The sequence below is a fragment of the Nilaparvata lugens genome, chromosome 6 (genome assembly GCF_014356525.2).
Source record: "Nilaparvata lugens isolate BPH chromosome 6, ASM1435652v1, whole genome shotgun sequence".
NCBI lineage: Eukaryota > Metazoa > Arthropoda > Insecta > Hemiptera > Delphacidae > Nilaparvata > Nilaparvata lugens.
The window spans coordinates 51,936,250-51,961,701 of record NC_052509.1 but is presented as its reverse complement, the minus strand read 5'-3'; the positions used below and the strand labels follow the sequence as shown (position 1 = coordinate 51,961,701).

The 25,452-nt window shown below is 35.2% G+C and overlaps 2 protein-coding genes across 3 annotated transcripts in view; both read right to left on the bottom strand.

Annotated features, from left to right (window-relative positions):
* Positions 1-25,452, bottom strand: part of LOC111057775 (CCN family member 1) — a 146,615-nt gene that overhangs the window by 78,587 nt on the left and 42,576 nt on the right. For both annotated transcript variants that reach the window (XM_039431199.1, XM_039431200.1), the window contains exon 2: positions 2,965-3,114. In XM_039431199.1, the coding sequence (XP_039287133.1) occupies positions 2,965-3,072 (108 nt within the window). In that variant the 5' untranslated portion in view covers positions 3,073-3,114. The remainder of the gene's footprint in view (positions 1-2,964; positions 3,115-25,452) is intronic.
* Positions 23,087-23,944, bottom strand: LOC120352044. Its single transcript, XM_039431482.1, has one exon. It carries the CDS (start codon positions 23,942-23,944, stop codon positions 23,087-23,089), a length of 858 nt encoding a protein of 285 aa, XP_039287416.1.

Genomic DNA, 25,452 nt, shown 5'->3' with positions numbered 1-25,452 from the left:
TCGTTTATAAATCACACAAAAAGTAATATAACTCTTACTCAAGCTGGTTCTGGAACCTCAAAAATCAATCTTGAATGAAACAATTCGCGGATGCCAGTTTCTCATAGAAGAAAAGGAAATCTAAATAGAACTCGATAAGCATATAATATACGGAAAGCTCAGAGTAATTACACCATTTATATTAAGATGTGGATGACTCATTGGTGCTATTATTTAAGCCAGCTTGAATAAGCTTCATATTTGATTATCTTAAATTGCCAGCTTCAAGTCGAAATGTTTCTTACAACAGATATAAATGGGCATTCTAGACTTTATCAAGATCATTTCCAAAGATATACAAGAAATGTCTACCAGAGATTGCCGGAAAGAAAATACAGTTGATTTTTTTGTTAAAGTTCTAGACCCTTACAAAACTTTGTCACGTTACTCTTTATTTAAATAACGATTAGCCTCCTGCTTGGCATCAGTCGGTAGAGCATGGAATATTTGATATAATTATATAATTAGGTCGTGGTTTTTTAATAGGATTCAGTCTCATAAAATCTTTATAGGCCCATATATGAGCTTCCCCTATATCTCTTGTAATTCATTAAATAATAAATATATATAAATATGATACTTATACTATAGTGTTGAGGAATTAAAATAAATTGCACACCATAAACAATTTGATACATATATTAAACAAATAATGCAAAAAATAGATCGAGGCAAAAATATATAAAGAGCGATAAATATAATATAAATAAAAATAGAGCAATAATTGAAATCAGTAAAAATATCACAGGCTAAACTTTATACTCTAGATTTATGGCACGAATCATTACCATGTGCCTTTATCTTAAAATCATATGCATCCTTTTGCGTGTGGTTGCGATATGCGCTTGCTAATACTTGTCGACTTGGACAATTCAAATAAAAATAGGTTCTTTAAGATCAACTTGATAAATTGGCAACTAATAATCCAAATATATATATATTAAATTCTCTAGTACTTAGTAGATTTCTCTATATTGAATATATATTTTATCTCAGGGTGCAAGATTCGGCACCTGATGGAATAGGTAGAGCAATTCATCTAGTGAATTAGAGCTATAACAAACTATCGCAAATTATATTGCAAAAATTAAAGATCATATGAATGTGTTTTAATAGCCTAGATTTTATACTTCTTTGATTCAATGGAATTTTCTGAAATGTATTGATTCATTTACTCCTTTAATAAAATACCTTTAATACTATATTTACTTGCGCAAGTATTTTTTTTATTAAATTCTTAATTTATAATAAAACCCTTTCGACGAGCTAGCTTTGATTATTAGATAGATTCGAAGCACTAGGGCGCCCATCACTAATTCAATATTTATCACTCACGTGTCGAAAATCTTCTTATAAGCCGCCGATGTCGATCCAACTCCTGGTGGTCCTGGAATATGGTAGCCGGAATCGTCTCTTCCAAGGGGTTACAAAAATTATTTGAAATTGAAAATGACTTCTGCTTTACAAGAGCATCACAAAGTCTTTTAAGAAATTTAATAATTCAATCTAACTTTAGCTTTTACAATTTATAGTAAGGTATTACGCTCTAAAATATTTAGGGTCCTCTCATGGTGGCATTTGGCTGGCGAGTGATGGTTCTCCTTTCTCAATTTTACAAATCTTATTTCCGACTTTCAAATTAACATAAAATTTGAATATCTTAGTCCTCCGCCATTTAGGTTCAAATAGATCGTACAAAAATATCAAATTATTACTTAGGTTGTGTGTTTAATAATTTCTTTGCCTTCGGGCCATATCTATAACATAGACTATACAATAATTTAACATAAATTCCGAACATTTATAGAAATATATATAAATATTTTTGAATTGGCCTACAATTGCCGCCTATTAACTGCCGTTGTGCTATTGGTGCATGCAAATTTGATTCAGTATTCATGCGCCTGGTACCTCCTATTTCCTGAATACACTTAATTATTTTTATTTGGTTTTTTACTTATGCTCTCTACATGCTATCTAATATTCTATATACTAATATTTGTTTCATGCCACCTAATAGTTAGCCACGTGATCATGTGTTCTTTCACATTGCATACTGTTTTGTTGCAATAGAGCTCTGCCAAGGGGTTTTGGTCAGATTCTACGTTGCTCGATTTGGTCGATCTTTAGGTCGCCGATCCCTGAATGCATATACCTAACCTCAATCTTCAAAATATTTTATATAATAATATATTTATTAGCAACAAATTCTTTCAAATCCTTTTTAGGTTTTTTGTACCGTTTAGCCAGAACAAGCTGATGCTATCTAATCTTAATTGTTATCTATTTGGCGATATTAGCCAGTTACTTTATTTCAGACCTATTAATACTTCGGTTAGGGATTTTTATCTACCCAAATTTCCGATACTTTACAACTTTTTGAAACTGTAGGACTAAATGGAAACATTTAATGGTAATATTGAACGATGCCAATAGCTTCTACGTTTGAAGCCAATCCCATTCCCATCCCTCTTGCAATAATAGCCATTCACCCTAAATCGAGACAATCAGGACTTTGAATCTTTCTATTCATCCATTCTAGTCCGCATAATCTATTGGAGTGGATTTTCGTACTCGATAGCACAATCGCCAACGATCAATCACTTCACTCTGCTGATCAATCATCATAAAAGACTGTCCGACATAACAGTTTATGGATTCGATTGGATTACAAAGGCTATTCACTCACACAATACTATTGACACTTGAATTTTATGTATAGTGTCATATTCCCTTCTCGTATTGCATGGCAAACTAAAAAGTAGAACCGTTGGTTCTAATTGTGTTGAACTATGTGTGGAGACAATCACGACAAGCTTTCATTCCATTCTGTTTTTTAGCAACAAAGTTATATTTTTGTATTTTGAACCATGATACTGATCATGAAAGCCCGAATCAATAATGATAAATGATTTCTGGACTTACCTGAATTTGGTTGTCGCAGATGGAGTCATTGCAAACGGTAGAGACACCTTTCAGCAAGGTGATGAAACTGAGCAGAAGCGTGGAGTGTGCTAAACCAGGCACTGCCATGGCTCCGACTGAAATCCACCCTTATCTGTCCATAGGCTCAATCTGTGAACAGAATAATAGTTCATAAGAATGTGAATAGCAGTTCTACTCTTCACTATAATTTGGAATGCAATTGAAATTTCTCATTCCTCACTTTGTTCTTTTGCAAAATTAATGCAGGATTTTGGCGTTTTATAGGATAATCAGACTTTTTTGTAAATAAGAAAGTGGTATTCCAGTTTCCCATGATGGAACACTTTCAGCTTCCAAAATTTCAATCCAAGCAATTTGGGGTATACTCTACTCCATTGGAGAGACACCTTAAGTAGAAAATATCATTGGTTGAAGATTGATTGATTGGTTGAACAAATCACTAGAACGACCTACTCAAGATCCAATTTCAAATGGAAGTTGAAAGAGCCAAAATGGAGGCTAACCAACAATACTCAAATTTCTGATTCTTGTGCAACAGATCCTGGTTATTATTTTACTTCCTCCTCTTCTATAGAAATTGATTCGTATTGACCTCTTGAATTGATACTTTCATGAGAAATAACGACCAGCAATCAACAAATAATAGAATCAGCTCTTTTGCTGAGGATGATGCCATTATTTTATCAATAAATTCCTTAATCTATGGTTATTCATCAAATCTTTTCCAGTTGAGTATTTGAAAAACGTATTATATGACATTCCTTTATAGAACTATAGTGTGGAAAACTAACAATAAATTCCTTAATCTATAGTTATTCATCAAATCTTTTCCAGTTGAGTATTTGAAAAACGTATTATATGGCATTCCATAATAGAACTATAGTGTGGAAAACTAATAATCTGATATGGAAAAGAAAAAAATCTAAAATGAGTATTAATGAGATAACTGATAGCCCACAACATAACTCTTATGAACTCAACTTTCTATAAGTGAGTTTCAATATACACATTGTAAATGTGATATCAATGACCAATTTAGTGATTTGATATTGTCATATACAGTGTGTGGGACCTGTATGAATATAATGATAAAGTCAATGTTTCACTATTCATTACAATCTGTTACTTGCGTTGCAGTTTGAGGAAACAATTGTCTGGTATTATCAACTCACCAAATCCTTTACTTTGATAAAGAAGAGCTCTTGAGGGAATTGCTGCTGTGAAGTGTAAGTGAATTGCTGATGAGAATAAGATAGGACTTATATATAGGGTGCGATTGTATTTCTGGGCAACACAGTTTGATCAGATTTTGTAGGTTGTATATTTGGGCTTTCAGAGGGACAGCAGTGAGCCACAACATAGAGCTATAGAACTATAGAGTGGCCAACATCGAAGGACTCGCTCTTACGCCATTACACAATCAGCACATTGTGGCCCGGCACAATAGATATATAGCCACTTATCCTTTTCCTTGCTTTGACGCCTTTCTCGCAGGCCACAGGCTCTGCCATTTCTCTCGCCCTTTGAGAGCCAAGTTTTTATTCGCTAGAGAAGAGGCTGCTTCTAACACTTCCTGTATTACTTCTAATACCATCTCACAATCATAAACTCTTGGGCATCACCAATATCAAACAAAAATATTGTCTCCAAAACTTGAATTGATCATCAAATATCATCAGATTTTTATGAAATGAAATATAATATTATTGGATAGTGATAATCATTTGAATCACTTCAGATACGTATTACACTATAGTACAACCAGGCACTGATGGAAATTCAAATGATGAAGACAATTTGAACAGTATCATAAAGAAATTGGTACAAGGATCCAATATGGATCATATCTTCAGCAATACGTTCAAAATCGTTATTAGCTTTCCTCTTTTTTCGCCTCAACACTGAAATATCCTCATAGCTTGCTATATTCATTTTTATTTGAGTGCATTCGCTTACCACATTAATGCCTATTAATTGAAACATGCATTATCCATTTTTGTAATGGGATTCCCATGTATAGCCTCTGACGGATGAATGGTTTGTTGGTTGAGAGAGAAAGAATATCACAACTGTTCTCGGTACTGTATAATTTGAGAACTAATGTCGTGATATTTCAATTAGGTTTTGAATCAGGATTCTGCACAGAATAAATCTCTTTCACTCAGCCATGAGTATTTTATATACTTTCTATTAGACCAAATAGTTACGTAAACTCTCACGTAAACGTTACTTAAAGAGGAATAAACTAGCTCAACGACTTTAGCTATGTTTTTGTTTATACGACCGCGGCTAACGTTCAAACAATAATACCTTGGGTTCTTATGAGTGTGTCCACACAATCGCAGCCTGGTGATGTGTGAACACTCCCATAAAAAAGAATGGTATTCTTCTCATTGGCCTCGGTCGCATGAACGAAAACTTACCTTCTGATGCCACGTCAATCTAGTAAGGGATAAAGAAGTTCGTTAAAATGTCAGCTTAAATGCAAGATCAAACAATTCCAGTCACGTTGGGTGAGTGCAATGTCACGTGACTCGTACGTGGTCACCAGACAATTGGCTGGTTCATGCAGCTGGCAATGAAAGGGGTAAACTGACCGTATTTTTCATCGACTGCAATGCGGTTCAATTGTCTTGGTAAACGATTTTTTCCTGCAACTCCGTTCCATTTGAGAACTCAATGAAGAAATAAATTATCGAGTTTATGGTGAGGATGTCCATAGGCTTGGTGGTTATAGAATTTATTTATTTGAAATACATTTAATGTCTCACAGACAACTCCATCACTCTAATAAATATAATTATTACGTGAATTAACGGAATGGGGGAATGTAGAAGATAAAAAAACTTTATAGAAGGGAGAATGAATAGTAAATAGTGACGATGATTGAAATGATTTGAATAAACAGAGTGTTTCAACCAGACCTAATTATCATTTTAAAAGAGCGACATGGCAGGACCAATATTCACGAAACTTTTTTTTAACATTCAATTCACTTCCAGTAACAACAAGGAAAATAACGTCACGTCAGTTATTTAGAAAAGAAATCAAGAAATTCATTTTACAACTAGACAACCCGAATGATTTTTTTACTAAATTAATATAGGTCTAAATTTAGTATAATTTACACATTACACGACATGAACACTGCAACAATCAAAGATCATTGAACTCACAAATCCCGTCCGGTATGCGTAAACAGTAAGACAGTATCAAATTTCAATCACTGTATCTTTCTTCAAAACGCATTCATTTATAGTATAATTACATCAGCACTTTGAAAAAAAAACGAAACGTTAACTATGAATAAAATTGAACTAAATATGAAAAAAAAACAGCAACCACTCCGTACATAGTTTTAAGTTTTGTGTAAGTGTGTGTGTGTGTGTGTGTGTGTGTGTGTGTGTGTGGTGTGTGTGTGTGTGTGTGTGTGTTTGTGCGCATGTGTGAATGTGTGTGCGTATGAATGTGTGCGCATATGTGATTGTGTGTGCGTATGAATGTGTGCAAGAATGATTATAAATATTGACATATTGATTTATTTCAATATAATACCATATTCAATTATTATGTTCTTCATGATATAATATTTAAATTTGTATATAAATATTTTATTATATATATTCAAGTGTCCCCACACAGGGTAGCCTATAGGGAACACATATTAGAAATTAGGAAACAATATTGTATTTGATTTTTGGAATGCATTTGATTGTATAATTATTTTTTTTGAATAAAGAATTTGAATTTTGAATAGAACCAGCTCTTTTGCTGAGGATGATGCCATTATTCTATCAATAAATTCCTTAATCTATGGTTATTCATCAAATCTTTTCCAGTTGAGTATTTGAAAAACGTATTATATGGCATTCCTTTATAGAACTATAGTGTGGAAAACTAATAATCTGATATGGAAAACAAAAAAAAATCTAAAATGAGTATTAATGAGATAACTGATAGCCCACAACATAACTCTTATGAACTCAACTTTCTATAAGTGAGTTTCAATATAAACATTGTATATGTGATATCAATGACCAATTTAGTGATTTGATATTGTCATATACAGTGTGTGGGACCTGTATGAATATAATGATAAAGTCAATGTTTCACCATTCATTACAATCTGTTACTTGCGTTGCAGTTTGAGGAAACAATTGTCTGGTATTATCAGCTCACCGGATCCTTTACTTTGATAAAGAAGAGCTCTTGAGGGAATTGCTGTGAAGTGTAAGTGAATTGCTGATGAGAATAAGATAGGACTTATATATAGGGTGCGATTGTATTTCTGGGAAACACAGTTTGATCAGATTTTGTAGGGTGTATATTTGGGCTTTCAGGGGGACAGCAGTGAGCCACAACATAGAGCTATAGAACTATAGAGTGGCTAACATCGAAGGACTCGCTCTTACGCCATTACACAATCAGCACATTGTGGCCCGGCACAATAGATATATAGCCACTTATCCTTTTCCTTGCTTTGACGCCTTTCTCGCAGGCCACAGGCTCTGCCATTTCTCTCGCCCTTTGAGAGCCAAGTTTTTATTCGCCAGACTGAAAACGGTTGCTTCTAACACTTCCTGTATTACTTCTAATACCATCTCACAATCATAAACTCTTGAACATCACCAATATCAAACAAAAATATTGTCTCCAAAACGTTACACTTCAATTGATCATTTAATATCATCAGATTTTTATTATATGAAATCCTATTATATTATTCGAGCAATTTCTGTATATCTTTTTATATTTCGTTATCTGGTTATTTATGTTCAACGGATCTCGAAAACGGCTCTAATTATTTTCACGAAATTCGGAACATAGTAGGTTTGTGATATGAAAATTCGATTGCAGTTGATCTCATCCTTGGGAAAACTTGCTAAACGACATTAAAAGGATAATTCATCCTTGGCAGCTGAATCTTTCGTCGTCTGTGGATAGTAAAAAGTAAGCGATTGATTCAGTGGGAAATCAAAATATCGCATCCCCGAAATTCATAAGCTGGCATATAGTCTAGCCAGCTGTAATAATACTTTACGTCACAAGTCCGGTAGTGGTAATTTACCGCACAAATATGATTGTTTCTGCCCGAAACGTAGTTGAGGGCAGAATTATCATACGAATGCGGTAAATACATTACCATACAGTATTTTTTGTCATATTTATCTGAGAAACAATAATATTGCTGAGAAACCGAAACCTTTACCTGCTTATGCTCGAGTTACTGCATTTTATAAGCATGGCCTAGCCCGTAGCGCTTAGTTCATAACAGACAGACCCATCGAGCTCAAATAAAATAATAAAGGCCTATATTATAAGATTTCAGATGAGTTCTTAAACTTGAAACTTCTTAGATGAGTTCTTAAATTATCTGAGTTATTATATTAACATAGGACTATATTAACTATAGAACTAGGAAACATACTCGACTGTAAAGAAAACATATGATCTCTTTACAGTGTAGTATGCTGTAATGGAAATCACATGTTTTCTTGTTCTGCAAACAGCTGTTTACCGGCTTGATTCAATGCATGGAAAACAACTGCAATTGAGTATGACAAAAAATATAAACACGATCACTTGAGAGAATTGTGTTCTGTTCATCATCAATAAATGAAAATAAAGAGCGAAGCTTGGTACCCCAATATTATTATATTATTGTAGGGAATATTTCATTTTGAAAGTGACCATCCCACACATGATTTTAACATGTGTTTAAAATGTTATTAATTTAAGTAACAAACTCATCAAAATAAACATTCAGTCATTGGAATGGGCTCAAACAACTATGTTGTGCAAAAAATAAAGTTGAAAAACGAAAATAAACAAAAGTTTATGAAGTGAGTTAGGAGAGTCTAATTTTGAAAAATAATATATCCTCCATTATTGTATAGTGATAATCATCATTGAACCACTTCAGATACGTGTTACACCATACTTCAACAAGGCACTGACGAAAATTCATATGATGAAGACAATTTGAACAGTATCATACAGAAATTGGTGCAAGGTTTCAAAATGGATCATATCTTCACCAATACGTTCAAAATCGTTATTAGCTTTCCTCTTTTTTCGCCTCAACACTGAAATATCCTCATAGCTTGCTATATTCATTTTTATTTGAGTGCATTCGCTTACCACATTAATGCCTATTAATTGAAACATGCATTATCCATTTTTGTAATGGGATTCCCATGTATAGCCTCTGACGGATGAATGGTTTGTTGGTTGAGGGAGAAAGAATATCACAACTGTTCTCGGTACTGTATAATTTGAGAACTAATGTCGTGATATTTCAATTAGGTTTTGAATCAGGATTCTGCACAGAATAAATCTCTTTCACTCAGCCATGAGTATTTTATATACTTTCTATTAGACCAAATAGTTACGTAAACTCTCACGTAAACGTTACTTAAAGAGGAATAAACTAGCTCAACGACTTTAGCTATGTTTTTGTTTATACGACCGCGGCTAACGTTCAAACAATAATACCTTGGGTTCTTATGAGTGTGTCCACACAATCGCAGCCTGGTGATGTGTGAACACTCCCATAAAAAGGAATGGTATTCTTCTCATTGGCCTCGGTCGCATGAACGAAAACTTACCTTCTGATGCCACGTCAATCTAGTAAGGGATAAAGAAGTTCGTTAAAATGTCAGCTTAAATGCAAGATCAAACAATTCCAGTCACGTTGGGTGAGTGCAATGTCACGTGACTCGTACGTGGTCACCAGACAATTGGCTGGTTCATGCAGCTGGCAATGAAAGAGGTAAACTGACCGTATTTTTCATCGCCTGCAATGCGGTTCAATTGTCTTGGTAAACGATTTTTTCCTGCAACTCCGTTCCATTTGAGAACTCAATGGAGAAATAAATTATCGAGTTTATGGAGAGGATGTCCAGAGGCTTGGTGGTTATAGAATTTATTTATTTGAAATACATTTAATGTCTCACAGACAACTCCATCACTCTAATAAATATAATTATTACGTGAATTAACGGAATGGGGGAATGTAGAAGATAAAAAACTTTATAGAAGGGAGAATGAATAGTAAATAGTGACGATGATTGAAATGATTCGAATGAACAGAGTGTTTCAACCAGACCTCATTATCATTTTAAAAGAGCGACATGGCAAGATGAATTCCATGCCATGCCAATGCCAAACTTTTTTTAACATTCAATTTGTTCCAAAACAGATGTAGGCCTGTGAATATTTCAATAATGTGGAGTTCTCAAAATGTAGTGAGTACCAAGAAATATAATGATTTTTATTCATTATTGTATATAGTACTTTGAGATTAAAAAACTGCAGAGACTTGCATTCATTTAATATTATATCAGCAAAACATCGATGACCTTGACTTTAATCACTCTCTACCTTATTAAAGGTAACTATTATGCAACTTACATTGTATTATATCTTTATATATTATTATTCTATAAAATTTTACTTTCCATACTTACTGGTACTGACCCACAACAGCATAGAAGTACTTATTATTTCTATTATCTAAAATCAATATTTCTATGAAAACTGATAAGATGAGATTTTATTTACATATCAATTCACAATCAGTACTTATATAAATAATACACTGTATGTTATGCATGATACATAATTTTTAGAGAGTATGTAGTACTATAATACATCAAAATTGAAAATACATTTCTATAACAATCTAGAAAGTATGACAAATTACTACTCTGTCTCGAATTCACTGCAGGGTGGAAAGGAACTTTTCCGTTGAAATATCAACATATTGAAGGTGAATATTTCAACAATACCGTACGGTACCTTATAAAATGTGATTGCCGTAAAGGCTGCGCTGAAAGCCTTGAATGGAAAGTTGGCTATCGCAACGGGGCGGACGCCGCCGTCACGAATTATTTATCGACAAGATTTACGTGAGCCAGAGCGAGCAATGGGCTGGCATGACTCACGTAGCCAGGTATGTGGCCTATCGGTAGTCACGGAAGGTCTTTTCCTATTTGGGGCCAACCGTCACGCGACCAGAGTTCGATATTCGTTCTACATACACTGTAAACCGTGCAGCTCCACACAAAACTGAGCATGTTACCGAATAATTTTAGTTGTCATTAGGGAGGAATTTGAAAAGACCTTGCTGCGCAACTTAGTCTCCATGACTGCCATGAAAAAAATTGTAGAGAAAATATTCCGCAGTCTGTGGAAAAAGTAGTTCTTATATTATCTAAGTTGGTCAAATGAAATACTTGTTTCGCGAATACTTGTTGTTTAGGTTCAACGTAAGTTACTACTTTGAGGATACTCAAAGTGAACAATAATATTTATTATTGTAGCCTATGAAGATTTATCGGTAATGATCTCATAAGCATTATCATACAGACATAACTTCATTCATAATTAACATATTGCTATCGCAAAAATAACGAGAAATGATCTATGTATCTCCGGTTCTCATATTCATGGATTAAAAACACTCGTCCGAGTAAGTTTCATCAGGAGTCTTCTCTTCAAATAGAGTAGGACAAAACAGCTCATCATAACCATTGAGCGATCATGCCAAGATTTACATGACATAAATTGAAACAGATTTTCAAGTTTTCTAGCAGACTTGATATGCTCAAGATGAATGGAAATTGAATTGATTTTGGAATTCTATGATTAAGGAATAGACACATAAATAACAATCCAAAAAATAATAATATTAAGATATGTCAGAACTTCACAAAGTTTTCTTGAAGTCACATTATTGTAAAAAATTACAATTTTTCAACAAACGAGCAAACGAAGAAACGATTCTCAATAAAAATCAAAGATAAAAGTATTAGAATAATAAGATAAAACTCATGGAATTATTCGGAAAACATCAATAATCACTGACATCATCTATTCTAGAATATTTTTTGTGTAGTTGAGAAGTTGATATTGTGGTAATTATTCATATTGAATGAAAAAGACTAAGAAATTGTCAGACTTACGGGGAAAATTGGGGAGTATGATATTGTTTCAAATGAATGACATATCAACGACAAAAAGTAAACTCTATTTTCTCTCAATCATTTGAACTTCAGTTCGGTGAAAATGAAGAGTTAGAACGTTGACAAGTTCAAAAAGTTGAAATGAAGTTCTAAGAGATTGGGGATGAGTTGCATTCAATTTAATATGTTGTGAAAAGTGCAACCCAGAGTCCACTCCAGTATTTCTGAGGAAAAAGGTTCAATAAACTCGATATCACGCTTGTCTGATCAACACCAAGTGACTGACATTGTATTTTTGTATTGATAAGTGAGTGGTAGCTGTTGAGAATCAGCTTCACAGAATGCACAAAGCTTTCCAGAAGCAACTTTTCCGATAGGTTTTTGCAGTTGTGTGATTGATTTGCCATGTCAGTGCCAGCGAGACCATGAAAGCAATAGCGAGCGTTCATCTGCATTCACGGCTTCTCTTTTTCAAACCAACTTTGCCCGACCTGTTCTGTTTTCATTTCGTATCCTATTACAAAGTTTGCAACTGGGCGAAGCTCACTGTGCCATTGTCCTTCACACCCGGCAAAAGTCACAGGGCAGAGCACCGTATAACGATCTGTTTCCAAGTTTTCTCCACATCTGCATCAACAATAACTCGCCTCCTCTAAAGCTATTCAGGCAGTTTGGCAGATTGATCAATTACACGTTATTTATACGTAACCACTACGGTATCCAATAAAACCTGGAATATAATATATGAATGAGTTTGCATTTTCTATTAAATGAAACTCAGGTTTACTGAATGAATGTGACAGAGTATGAATCTGGATAATATACTGAATTAATCCCAGAAAATTGTAAAAGTATCTTGATTCAAAAATTGTTTTGTAATTGAGGCTAAATTTATTTCACGATACTCCCATTGAATCTCCCATTCATTTGTAAAGCAGTTAAGGCTGTTCGGTAGACTTTTTTTAATTGGATAATCTTTCTCAATATAATTACTAAGATAGAGTTATAATCCTCTGTTTTCTTCCTACCCCCCATTTCTCCCTTCCTTTTTTTCCTCATTACTTCTCTTCTCTTCTTTGCCTGCCTATTACATGGGAAACCATAGTTGGCTAGGTACCTTCCTCTCTTTTTTTTCTCTTCTCCAACACACCCAAACACTAAGCCCATTGGTTTTTTTTATATTTGTAACATTTTATTGTGTTTTATTTGTTTCGTAAATCTTTGTAATTTTGTTTTGTCTTGTTTTGTGTGTTTTGTCTTGTTTTGTGTGTTTTTAATAAAATTTAATAATTTAATATTTTAATAATAATTGCTATAAGATTGAGAAAAAGTGGCAACTGAAATTTTAAGTGGTCTAATAAGCGAGTTATGGGTTGTTGAAAGTGCTAACTCCGTTTTCTTTCCAGATCATAAACGGTTTTGAATTTTCCATTGGAGTTTTTTTAATATATTCAGTATATCATTGGCTTTGTTCTAATATGCGTTTTTTGCGATTTATGCCGAAATAAACAAGTTATCGAATTTACAGAAAGATGTTACTTTTTTATTCAGGAACGATATGGGTAATAATATGTTTCAGTTTGGAAAGACATATTTCTTGAATATTTTAGAGAAGTTCTGTTAATATAGTCGAAACCGTTTATGATCTGGAAAGAAAAAGGAGTTAGCAGTTCAACGACCCATAACTCCCATAACTCGCTTTAAAGACCACTTAAAAATTTCAGTTGCAACTTTTTCTCACTCTTATAATGATCATAATAATTATATTGAAAAATATTATCCAATTTAAATGGAAAAAAGGGTACCGAACTGCCTTAATGGAATTTATTAGGAATTGTGAAGGCAGCTACACATCGATTTTAAGACGTTCAATTTTTTCTGTTCTTATGAATTCTACGTGTATGGTATGAGACACGTTTATCTAGTATGAGACCAGATTGAACGGAACTTGACAATCATAAACTGTTTGATTTGTTAGAATTAATTTATAAGGACGGCGAAAATCGTACGTCCAGAAATCGATGTTTGTGTAGTTGGCTCAACTAAGAATTTGATTTTTTCCAGTAATAATGTTCAATAAGTCGGACTTGACATCTGGTATAGTGAAACAAGTCTAAAAGTTCAATATTCTATTATTTAAGATAATTTGTAACCAGCAGAATATCATAGAAGATAATCTGGGAGCTGATAAGATTTAAGCCACGAGGATTGGAAATTGACAATCAGCATTTGCTGTTGTATCCAGTCCATAGACATGCGACATATGAAAAGAATCCTTCTTATTCAGGAATAAGATTATATAGAATAAATAGCCTGAGACCATCCGAAAAATCGAATCTCTAAAGATTTTCAAGAAATCTGTGAAAAGAATCTTAGTTGATAGAGCGTACTACTCGGTGGAAGAATTCAACCTTCCGGTGGGCGCGTAGCAGCACTCCGTGCTGCCAAGTAATTATTCTTGTAATAAATAGGATGACTTTCATTTTACAAAGTTGGGACGTCAGTACCTACAGTTGCCAACATTGGTAATACAATCCACATGCTAGATGTTGTTTACATTGATGTTTTCAGTCGTGAGTTGAAGACAAACACATAGACACGTCCTACAGGCAGCACTCTGTGTTCCTAATTTCAAATATTCATATATGTTATTTTCTAAGAGACAATCCCAATTCTTCAAGTTCCATATCAATTATTATATTATGATGAGAATTATCAATTATTAAGGCTTGAGAGTTGAAAAATGGTGTTCAGCGACCGAAAATACATAAGATAGCGTTCCTGAAATACATAATTTGAATGCATAGACTAGTAGGAGCGATGCTATAGACAGGCCATTACGCGCATTAATCATGAGGGAGGACCGCGCCGCAGCGTAACAGTGCTACTTATCCCCCTCCCACCGCCGCATCTATGATCGTAACCCCCATACTATATATATCATTGGATTCGGGAAGAAACTGCCTAAAACGTTTATTGGAAGCATTTTCCTCTAAGTCGGCTAATGACTTGGATATTCGAGAAATAACAAAAAAGACCATAATAAAAAAATACATTTTTCGAGATATTTTAATTTTTTTACGGAAAAACTATGCGGTTTATCTCAAAAATGTACAGGACCACATTGAAAGCCAGTCATGTGTACATAGTTTTGAGAGAAAATTAAAAGCTGTACTATGAATAGTAACTGCAGGACAGGCGATTTTATAAGCGCGCGTTTTTTACAACTCACCCCCCTCCCCCCCAAGCTGTCGACCACCCTGGGACGTGACGACATCGAGTTTCATATACACTAAAGACCCCCTAACAATAATCCGAAGTCAAATTCTCTGCCCCTCTCATGTATGCTCAATGTAAGCCAGCGCCTGGACTAACGGCGAAAATCGTACGTCCAGAAATCGATGTTTGTGTAGTTGGCTCAACTAAGAATTTGATTTTTTCCAGTAATAATGTTCAATAAGTCGGACCTGACATCTGGTATAGTGAAGCAAGTCTAAAAGTTCAATATTCTATTATTTAAGATAATTTGTAGCCAGCAGAATATCATAGAAGATAATCTGGGAGTTGATAAGATTTAAGCCATGAGGTTGGCAATTGACAATCAGCATTTGCTGTTGTATCCAGTCCATAGACATGCGACGTACGAAAAGAATCCTTCTTATTCAGGAATAAGATTATATAGAATAAATCACCTGAGACCATCCGAAAAATCGAATCTCTAAAGATTTACAAGAAATCTGTGAAAAGAATTTTAGTTGATAGAGCGTACTACTCGGTGGAAGAATTCAATTAAACATAAACTCTGCAAACTCAATGACACAAAGTAAAAACTCATATTTGCTATATTTTTGGACTAAAAATAGATAGACTTAATACAGGCCACACTTTGTTAAATATTTTTTATATATTGTTACTGTTCTTTTTTACTTATTAAAAATCGTACTTCTAATGATTCAATGGTACGACAAATCACCTATCAAATGGGAGTTTTCCCAATATATGATGTAATGTGATGAAAAATAATAAATAAATTGGTTGGCTTGATCGGCTTCCAGATCTGATTGTGGATGATTGAATTATTGAACGTGCGTTGTAATAATCAGTCAATAAAATTTATCGTATATAAGAATTCTTTGCTATACATTGCAACATCGAATTACAGTTTTACAAGAAAGTTCCAATTAATTATCTGATTCCGTACTTCAGTGACCCACTCGCCTAAATAATAACTGGCGATTGAAGTTGGTAACATTTTTAGTTACAATGAGTTGGGTACTCGCTGTAACTTATCAAGCAGACATTCTACAAGCAAGCAAGCAAGGCAAAGAACGAAGGGTCCAAAGAGTTATTCATATCGTGAATATGTATTCGTTCGGAACGCAGCACGGACGTCGCAAAAACTTTTCGGGTTTGGCCTCGTTCCGTCTTCAACTTCCGCAAAAGCCCAACTTCATCTCTTGCCGTTAACTAATTTAAATTTCCCGCCATCCTGCGTTCCCCCTCCCCTTTCCATCTGACAGCTCTTCTCGTCTTCTCATCCTGCAAACTAACAAACTGCAACAGAATATTAATGTTGACGCATCCCTGCTCGGATTAAGCCAATTTCAGGCAAACACAACTTCCTCGCGACGTGTCTTGTTCGGGAAGAAATCCGTCAAATGAGTCACATTAGTGGATTACTTAATGTGTTGTGCTTGTCGTGCTATTCTCAATAGCAAACAATGTATTACGTCACGAGCTATATTAAGATAACTTACCACAGCCAATACAGTCACTACCTCTGTTTACGGAGGTAGTGATACAGTGCAATCCTACTGTACATTACACTACACTTTAGTGCAGCACAGTACATACATGATTCATACAGTCAGTTCACAAACAGGCTACTCATCATAGATCACGATAATGATTTATCAAAATTTCTTACTGCAGTCAATATAGTATAGTACATACAATACAGTCAGTTCAATCAAATTTTTTTGCATATTTACGGTCACAAGTTTTCACGGTTTCACAAGAGCTCAAAATCAAGATACCAATTTTATTATCATAAAATCAACATGCCATAAGTAGCAAGTCAAAAATAAAAATCTGATCTTTACGTAAAAAAAACTTTTCGTTCAAGTACTTCGATCAAGAAAGAGAGGGACAGAGAGTCAAGTTTTTCAATGTATAGTAAATTACAGTACATGTTAGTAACTACTTAAACTTTTCTCTAACCTAACATCATCGCACAGATGGCTTATAAGAACTAAACAAAAGCAGGTATAGTAAAATAGGATATATCAATCCCATTTCAAAATGTATTTTAGTTTGGGCCATATGTTTTTCCAGCATCAGAGGATGGTGGTAATATGATTTCCCAAGTATTGAATATGAATTTTCTCCTGATGATACAGTAATTGATGGAATTACGTTGGGAATGAAGCGGCGCTGGAAAGAGAGTTGAAGAGATTCGGTTCTCAAGAGCTTAGTTTATGACATTTAAAAACCGAAAAATTCTTGATGAATCTTAACTAATGTTCATTTGGTTCATGAACAATGATTGATTATGAACTATCTACTCTGATTCCCATGTGGAGATACCTTTTTTAAACGTTTCTAATGATAGAATCTCTGTTGTACGTAGTCCAGGACTTCTGATTAATGAACTTACTTATCAGAGAGGCGTCTTGGGATAAAATAGAGCGGGTTGAATGGTCAATGTGAAAAATTGTCTTGAGATGTTCAGGTTACTTTATTTTGGTATGGTTACAGTTTGAAAGTGGCTAAACTTGGTGCGTGGCCCAAACATTTCCAAGAAACATCCACCCCATTAAAAAAGAGATTGATAGATAAGAAAGTTTTCTTTGTTAACTTGGCCGGCTGGCTGTTGTAGTTGGGGTTGATTAATTCTTGTCTGGTCGTGAAGAGTGTTTTGCTTAATAGATTGTGGATGGAAAAAAGTAAATTAGAAAGTTGTCAAGCGTTTCGAAGACAGCCGACCCTCTGCTACTAACATTACCGCTAACTAAGAAACGCTTTTCTTAGGGGTGATGTGGGGGCGGAAGGGTGCCAGAGCACAAGTTTAGATTAGTTTCGAGATAAACCGGTAAAAAGAGTTAATCAGCTTCACCAGGCCCAACATTGTTAAGTTGGCACCGTGACAAAGACCCCTTAACCTAGAATTACCACGCGGGTCGAGCCAGAAAACTGTTTCAAAATGAAGGGAATCAGCATCGAGGTCTCAAGCAACAGCCAACCTTGCTGTCAGGTTAATTTCCTAGCAAATTTATTCCCTAGTCTTAAGTACTTCCGCTTCCACTCAGATACATTTAGAGGTCTCATTTCCTGACACAAATCACAAACACCATTAGGATAGAGATGTTTTACAAAATTAAGTTGCATCATCTAATCAAGCTATGACAAATATGAGAAGGATATTCTTAAATTTACATCGTCGGCTATCATGAAAGTTGCCCAGTTCAAATCCTGTTTGTTTCAATGTTTTATTCCTGTTACGTACAACTAACTGTATTTGCTAGGATTCTAGTACCCAGTTACTTACAAACTGAGTGGTACTTTTGACTCAGTTCTAAAACTACGGTCCGACATTATCTTAGCGTCGATCAACGAGTATTTTTAGAGTTATTGATTGACATTAATATTTATAATCATTTGAATCACATGATTCAACTGCCTAAATTTATTTTCTCGCTGATCATCAGCGTCTATCATCATCTTGAATGAATCATTTCACAGAACTATTGACACGATTCCAGCTGCCCATGTCAGAGGTCATGTTAAAGGTCATGTCAGAGGCCTTGGAATAGATCAGGTTAGGTTACTATAAGTACCAGGTACGCGCAGTCGCCATTATGAGTCACAGAAGAAGGAGCCAAGTTTAAATTACATCCGTATACGCTATGTTGTATGGTTTTGGACAGAGTTTATATTGACATCACTGAAGGACTGAAGTGGCTTATAAAATTGATGAGAATATTTTTCTAACAAGGATACATTCAAAAAATGAACCTATTGTTCGGAACAAAATGAAATGATTTGTATAAAATTGAACAAATATTGTCAATCATCAATGTAATATTGTTTTGAGATAATCAATTAGTAAAATAGAAAAAGCTTTCAACGTAGCGAGTAATAATTTTTTGTAAAAGTACCTGGACAGTACCGTACCCAGTGTCTTTGACTCATGAAAAACAAATCAATATAATAATGCTCACAAACAGCTCATGTAAGAGTAAAAATAAGAAAATAGACCTTCGCAAAAAGACCGCATGATTACATACCAGTCAGAATCAACAACCACGTGATACCATATGCAAACTATAGGCAAAATATATTGGCATTACTCTGGATGCCAAACTTCGGTGGAAAAACCATGTTAAGGAAAAGTTGGATGAGCTCAACTACAAGTACACTAGAATGTATTGGCTGATAGGAAGGAATTCAAGCTTATCAACCTACAATACAGACAAATTCTAAGGCCTGTCTGGTTGTATGGTGCACAACTGTAGGGCTGTACAGCAGAGAGCAATATTGGCATCACCCAACGATTCCAAAACAAGTTTCTTCGAAATGCTGTCAATGCTCCATATTTCATCAGGAACGCCGACCTTCATAGAGACCTTCAGTTGGAGACAGTCAAGGAGATGATTGTAAAAACAGCAAGGACCTATGAAGAGGCTCTACATCACCACCAAAATGTTGAGCCAATCCAGCTTTTGGACAACTCAACATTAACGAGGAGATTGGAAAGGAAGAAGCCAACAGATCTGGTGTGAACCACCAGGAGTGCTTAGTGAAAGTGGAAAAAATTAACATATCTATTTAGTGCAGTTATTATGAATGAGCTAATTTACAACAAGGAGAAGCTATTACAAGACTCTTCTTGTAAAATGAATTGAAGTGATTATTTAGGATAGAATTAAACTGATCGTTAGTCCTAGTACTAGTAACAGTGATATTCAGTTAAAAAAAAAAAATAAACTGTTATACAAGACTTTAATTGCTCAAAAACTTTCAAGAACCTTTTCAAAAAACCAATAATCTTGAAACTGAATGTTGTTTGAAACTGATGACTTTAGTTTCTCTAATGGCTTCAGACCTAAAATAACTAATCTCATTTTCTTTGCTTGTGAAAAATTATGCAAAATTAGTTCTTTCTTCAATTCTTTGAAGAAATAGTGGGTGTACCATCTGGACCACTACTTCTATCATTCTTCAAATATTTTAAAGGTGAAAGCATTAACTACATTTATCTCACTCACTTCTCCTAAATTGAAGCCTAAGGTTTGAGATAAAATATCATTATCTTTGAGTAAATCTTCAACATTACTATGGTGATATTTACTATAGTATAGGTTGCAGCTCCGTTGTAAACTAATTTGAAAACGGTTTGACTCATTTTAGTGAAAAAAAGTAACTGAGTATTTATAAAATAGAATTATAGTACCCTTTTCTGACAAAGCAATACAAGCAGTTTAAACGAATGCTATGTTATGACTCAAAATGGCGACTGCGTGTACCCAGTCTTTATAGTTCCTTAGATCAGGTGCGTCCTGAAAACTCTGACACCAGACCAGAACCAGTCAGGTCACTCAGAAAAAATGTACAATATAATATATATGACAACATACTTGTTGAGACTTTCTCAAGTTTAGGTTGAATTCAAATTCTCATGAAATTTTATACATTATTCAATGATTTTTCTTGCTCCATGATTATAATTCATAAGTGAAAGGATACGATCATCAAAAGTTATTTCATGTGCACGTTCACTTCAAATGAATGGCGAAATATGATGAAGTTATGTTCTTTACTTGGTTGACATATTATGCATATATTGTATATTGCACATTCTCAATAGAGCACCACCAGTTTAGCGAGCACTATTTCTGAGCTTGTTTCGAAGAAGAGGGAGTCAGATGCCGAAGGATTATTGTGTGGGTAAACACAGCGTTACGTCTAGAGATGGCGCTCGGAATCCGGTTAAAACTTCAAATGGGAACTGCGCTTTGTTTGGAGTACTAGCCTAAGTTGTTAGTCGACACGACAGGCGAGCGATAAGACGCGCTGCTTTACGTCGCTCCTGCAACGAAAGTGTGGTCTATGCTACTCTGCTTTTCTTGTCCCGTGTTCCTTGTGACAAAGAAGATTAATTTGGTGCGGTAAAAAGTAGAAGCAACAGTGAAAAATTCTCGCAGTCTTCAGAACGAATTTATTGTATTACATGAGCTATTATTGTAGTCCTGGGACCTTCACACAGTGTCTCGAAATGGTAAGTGTGACCCTATTATTTATTAATACCGTACCGTGTAAAGGAAATTTGCAAAGGAAACTGTTTTTAGAAGAACGTCTCCATATCTTTAACTCTCTTGTAAGCCACCATTTGGTTTCTGAAAAACCAATCACCAATTTTGGCAATATTAATTATTTTTTATTGTGCAAAAATTATAAAAACTCGACAATTATTATATTATTTTTCTGTGCATTTATATTTTGTTCATCAAGTACTTGGATTATTGATAAAATTCAACAACCATAGATTATCATTCATCAACAGAATTGTTTCATTTGACTGCTGTTATTAGATTTGAAAAATGTATTTCTTATTTTTAGAACTCGTGGCTGGAGCTCAAGGCTTCTTTTTTCAGTCACGCCAAAAACTATTGTATTTTAATGATTTTAATTATATGATTGATGTTGTGTATTTTGTTCTAAACTGATGAAAACAATAAAAAAAATAAATGAAGAATGAGAAATTCGTCATATTATTTGTAAAATGATCCACACCCCTTTCCAAAATAAATGGAATAAATAGCACTAGTTAAGTGATAAGTCCTTTAAGAATGAAAATTAGATGCCAATAAATTTGATTTTCAAGTGTGAGAGGTGTTATGATTTGTAACAATAAGAACTATTCAAACGAAACATATCAAATGATAACACTGACTAGAAATGAGGTAGTTTTTTCAATAAAATACACCCATAATTGCTATTCGGAAAGTTTACTTCCAATATTCTCTTCGAAGGAGAACTTTTAATAATAGTTTTCCATGCTTACTTACTTAGTCAATCCTCCTTTACCGTTAGGTGTTGAGGTTTACGAGAGCCCTCCATCTTTCTCTTTCCTGCGCCTTCCTTCTCACTTCTCTCCACTCCACGCCTCTCTTTTCCGCCATCTTTCGAACACCATCCTCACTGTGCGGCTTCAATCGTTTGCTTCAGAGGCTTGGAATTCAGGCTGTCTTTGATGTTTTGGTTCCTTATCCTACCCCTTCTTTTTTTCCCCGCTACCCTCCTCAAGAACCTCATCTCTGGGGCCTGCAGCTGACTCTGGTTTCTTTCATAAAGCGTTCATGTTCCGTAAGAGTAGGTTAGGATTAGAACATATGTAGATCTGAAAACCCCTAATTTGGTGGCCTGGCTCACCTCCCTTTTGCTTAGGAACTTTCTAGATAATGCCTAGTACAACCTTCCTGCCGCTGCTGCTCTATTGCTTATTTCGTTTTTTACTCTTTCATCACAAGCAATAGTGGCTCCCAAGTACTTGAAGGACTCCACTTGCTTCAACTGTCTTTCCCCGATGAATATCTCCAACTGCCTCTGATCTTTTGCTACATGCATCACTTTTGTCTCATCCAGATTCATTCGCATGTTCTTTTTAAGTTGTTACTAAGACTCTCTCCAGACTTAGCCAGGAGGACGAGATCATCAGCAAAAGCAAGCTCCGATGCAATTACCCTTTCCATTCGCAAATTACCCACACAAAACTTCCTTTGCCTCCGGTTGCAGGTCTTCATAACGCCATCTAATAGCACATTGAACAGATCGGGAGAGAGGACATCTCCCTGTCTCAAGCCCATGCTCATCCTGAATTCCCCCGACACTAAGTTTCCCAACCTTACACAACCTCTGCAATTTTTATAGAAACTTTTTATGCCTTCAATGATATTCCTTGATACCTCTATGCCTTCTAGCTCCTCCCACAAACCAGCCCATGGTATTATATCGGATGCTTTGACCAAGTCTATGAAAGCTAGGCACATCTCATTCCCATACTCCAAGTTTTTCTCTATAATTTGTCTGAGTGTGAAGATCAAATCCTGTGTACTTCTTTGCGGTCGGAACCCACATTATGCCTCATCCAGTTGATGTTCCACTTGTTCCTGTAGCTGATTCTGCAAGATACAAGAGTATATCTTCCCTGGAACACTGAGAAGTGTGATGCCTCTATGATTTTTACACTCTCTATCATCACCATTTTCAAAGATGGGTATTATTATTCCCAACTCCCAATCTTTTGGAATCTTCTTGTACTTCCAGGCAAGCCTCAGCACCTTCAGCAGTAGCTTCTCTTCATACACCCCAATGTACTTGATCATCTCAGGTGTAATCTCATCATGCCCAGCTGCTTTTCCAACCTCCATTTTGTTAATTGCTGCCCTCATCTCTTCCTGCCTTATATCCTCTTCCACCAGCATCACTCCTGGGTACTCCTCTTTCTGTGAGTGATCAGGGGTACCTCTCCCTTCCCCCTCCAACAGCTCACAAAAATACTCTCTCCATCTACTCATAATTTCTTCATCTTTAGTCAGTAGGGTTCCTTCCTCACTTTTTATACACTTCAGAAGACAAGGTTTCTCAGTTCTCATACTTTTCAGGGTTTTGGAGAACAGTTTCTGATTTCCACCAAAATCTGACTCCATCTTTCTTCCAAACTCCATCCAGCTCATTTCCTTAGCTCTTTTCACAGCATTTTTGGCTATTGCTCTCTGCTCCTTATACGAGTTGTAGTCCTCCTGCCTCTTCGACTGCAAGTATTTGCGCCAAAGTTTCTTCTTCTTCTGAACCTCTATTTTCACCTCATTGGTCCACCACGACGGTTTCCTCTGGAGAGAGCCGACCCTCATTCTACCACATACTGTTTCCGCTGAGGTCTTGATGATGCGTTTGAAATGTGTCCAGCACTCCTCTAGGTCATCAGCTTGCATAAGATATTAATAATAATAATAATAAATTTGACTTTATTCCTGCGTGGAAATATACAAAACAAGTGAAAATTAAGAGTAATAGAAAACTAAGCATGCAGTATTATCATTCTGCTCCACTATAGAAATACAATGAGAAAAGAAAACAAAACAAAGAAACAAAAAAAAACAATACAGCTAATGGCTTACTCTACTAGAGCTACACTGCGAACGAAAAATACATCAAGAAGACTACTCTACTAGAGATACAATAAAATAACAGTGGACAGCAACTCAAGATAGAAATTCACAAGTTACAAAGATTTTAACACATATACACCATGCAGAAATAAGTCATTACTGTATTCAGCCTGCCTCACTTTTTCAGTTACTATCTCTCTATATTTTTGATTGTAACTTTTGATTGAAGGTTCTGATTTTGTAATTTCGAGGCATTTCTTTCCTACTATTTGGCTTATGCTTTTGAGTTTTCAAAGCCAATTTCATTAATAGCAAGTGGTGATCATTATCAATTGTTGGTCCTCTCATTACCCTAGAATCTCTCACTCTGTACCAAGTACCTGTTTTAACAATGATGTAGTCAATAATAGATCTCTCATTTCTTGATGTCATCACTCTTGTGAACGTCTTTATGTGGTGAATGTCTTTATGTGGAAAATGTGTATTTGTCAGAACCAAATCATTATTCACACACAATTGTAGCAGCCTCTTTCCATTGTCATTGGACACATTCTCCCCTTGTGCTCCAACTGCATGTGTTCCATCTATGATCTTCTTTCCCACTCTGCCATTCATATCCCCCATTTTCACAACCTCTCCTCTTGCTTGATCTATTGTTTTTGTAGCATCTCATAGAAATCATCCTTTGTAACAGAAGTTTCATCCTCATTTGGCCCATAGACAAATATTTTTGTGAATAATTCATCACCTACAGATGTGTCTACTGTTCAGACTCTTTCATTCATGAATTGCCATTATTTCATGTTACATTGCTGTTCTGGATGGATCAAGATTCCTACACCCGCTCTGGCTCTTTCACTTATTGGTACACCATTGTAGATCAATAGATAATCATCCTCAAGTTTCATGCAGCGTTGTCCCTTCTTTTTTGTTCCTGTTAGTTCCAAATATCAAACTTTCAATAGCTTTATTTCATATATCAGTTCTACCTTTTTCCCCGCCAAACCACTGACATTCCAAGCTCCAAAGTTAATAGAAAACTAAGCATGCAGTATTATTATTCTGCTCCACTATAGAAATACAATGAGAAAAAACAAAACAAAACCAAATTATAGATTTATCAAAGTCATTCAACAAAAAATATTCGTATGAATAAAAGACACAGCTTAGTGGGAAAGTAGAAAGAGAAATTAATGGTCCAGTTTGACTAGTATAGAGGTTGTCTCACCAACTAATAGGAGGAGAGTACAGGCAAACGAAGTGGGTGGAATTGGTGGGGTTGGTGGTGGGGGGTTTGCACTTAGAGAGTCGCGCTCGGTGAACTAAAATGC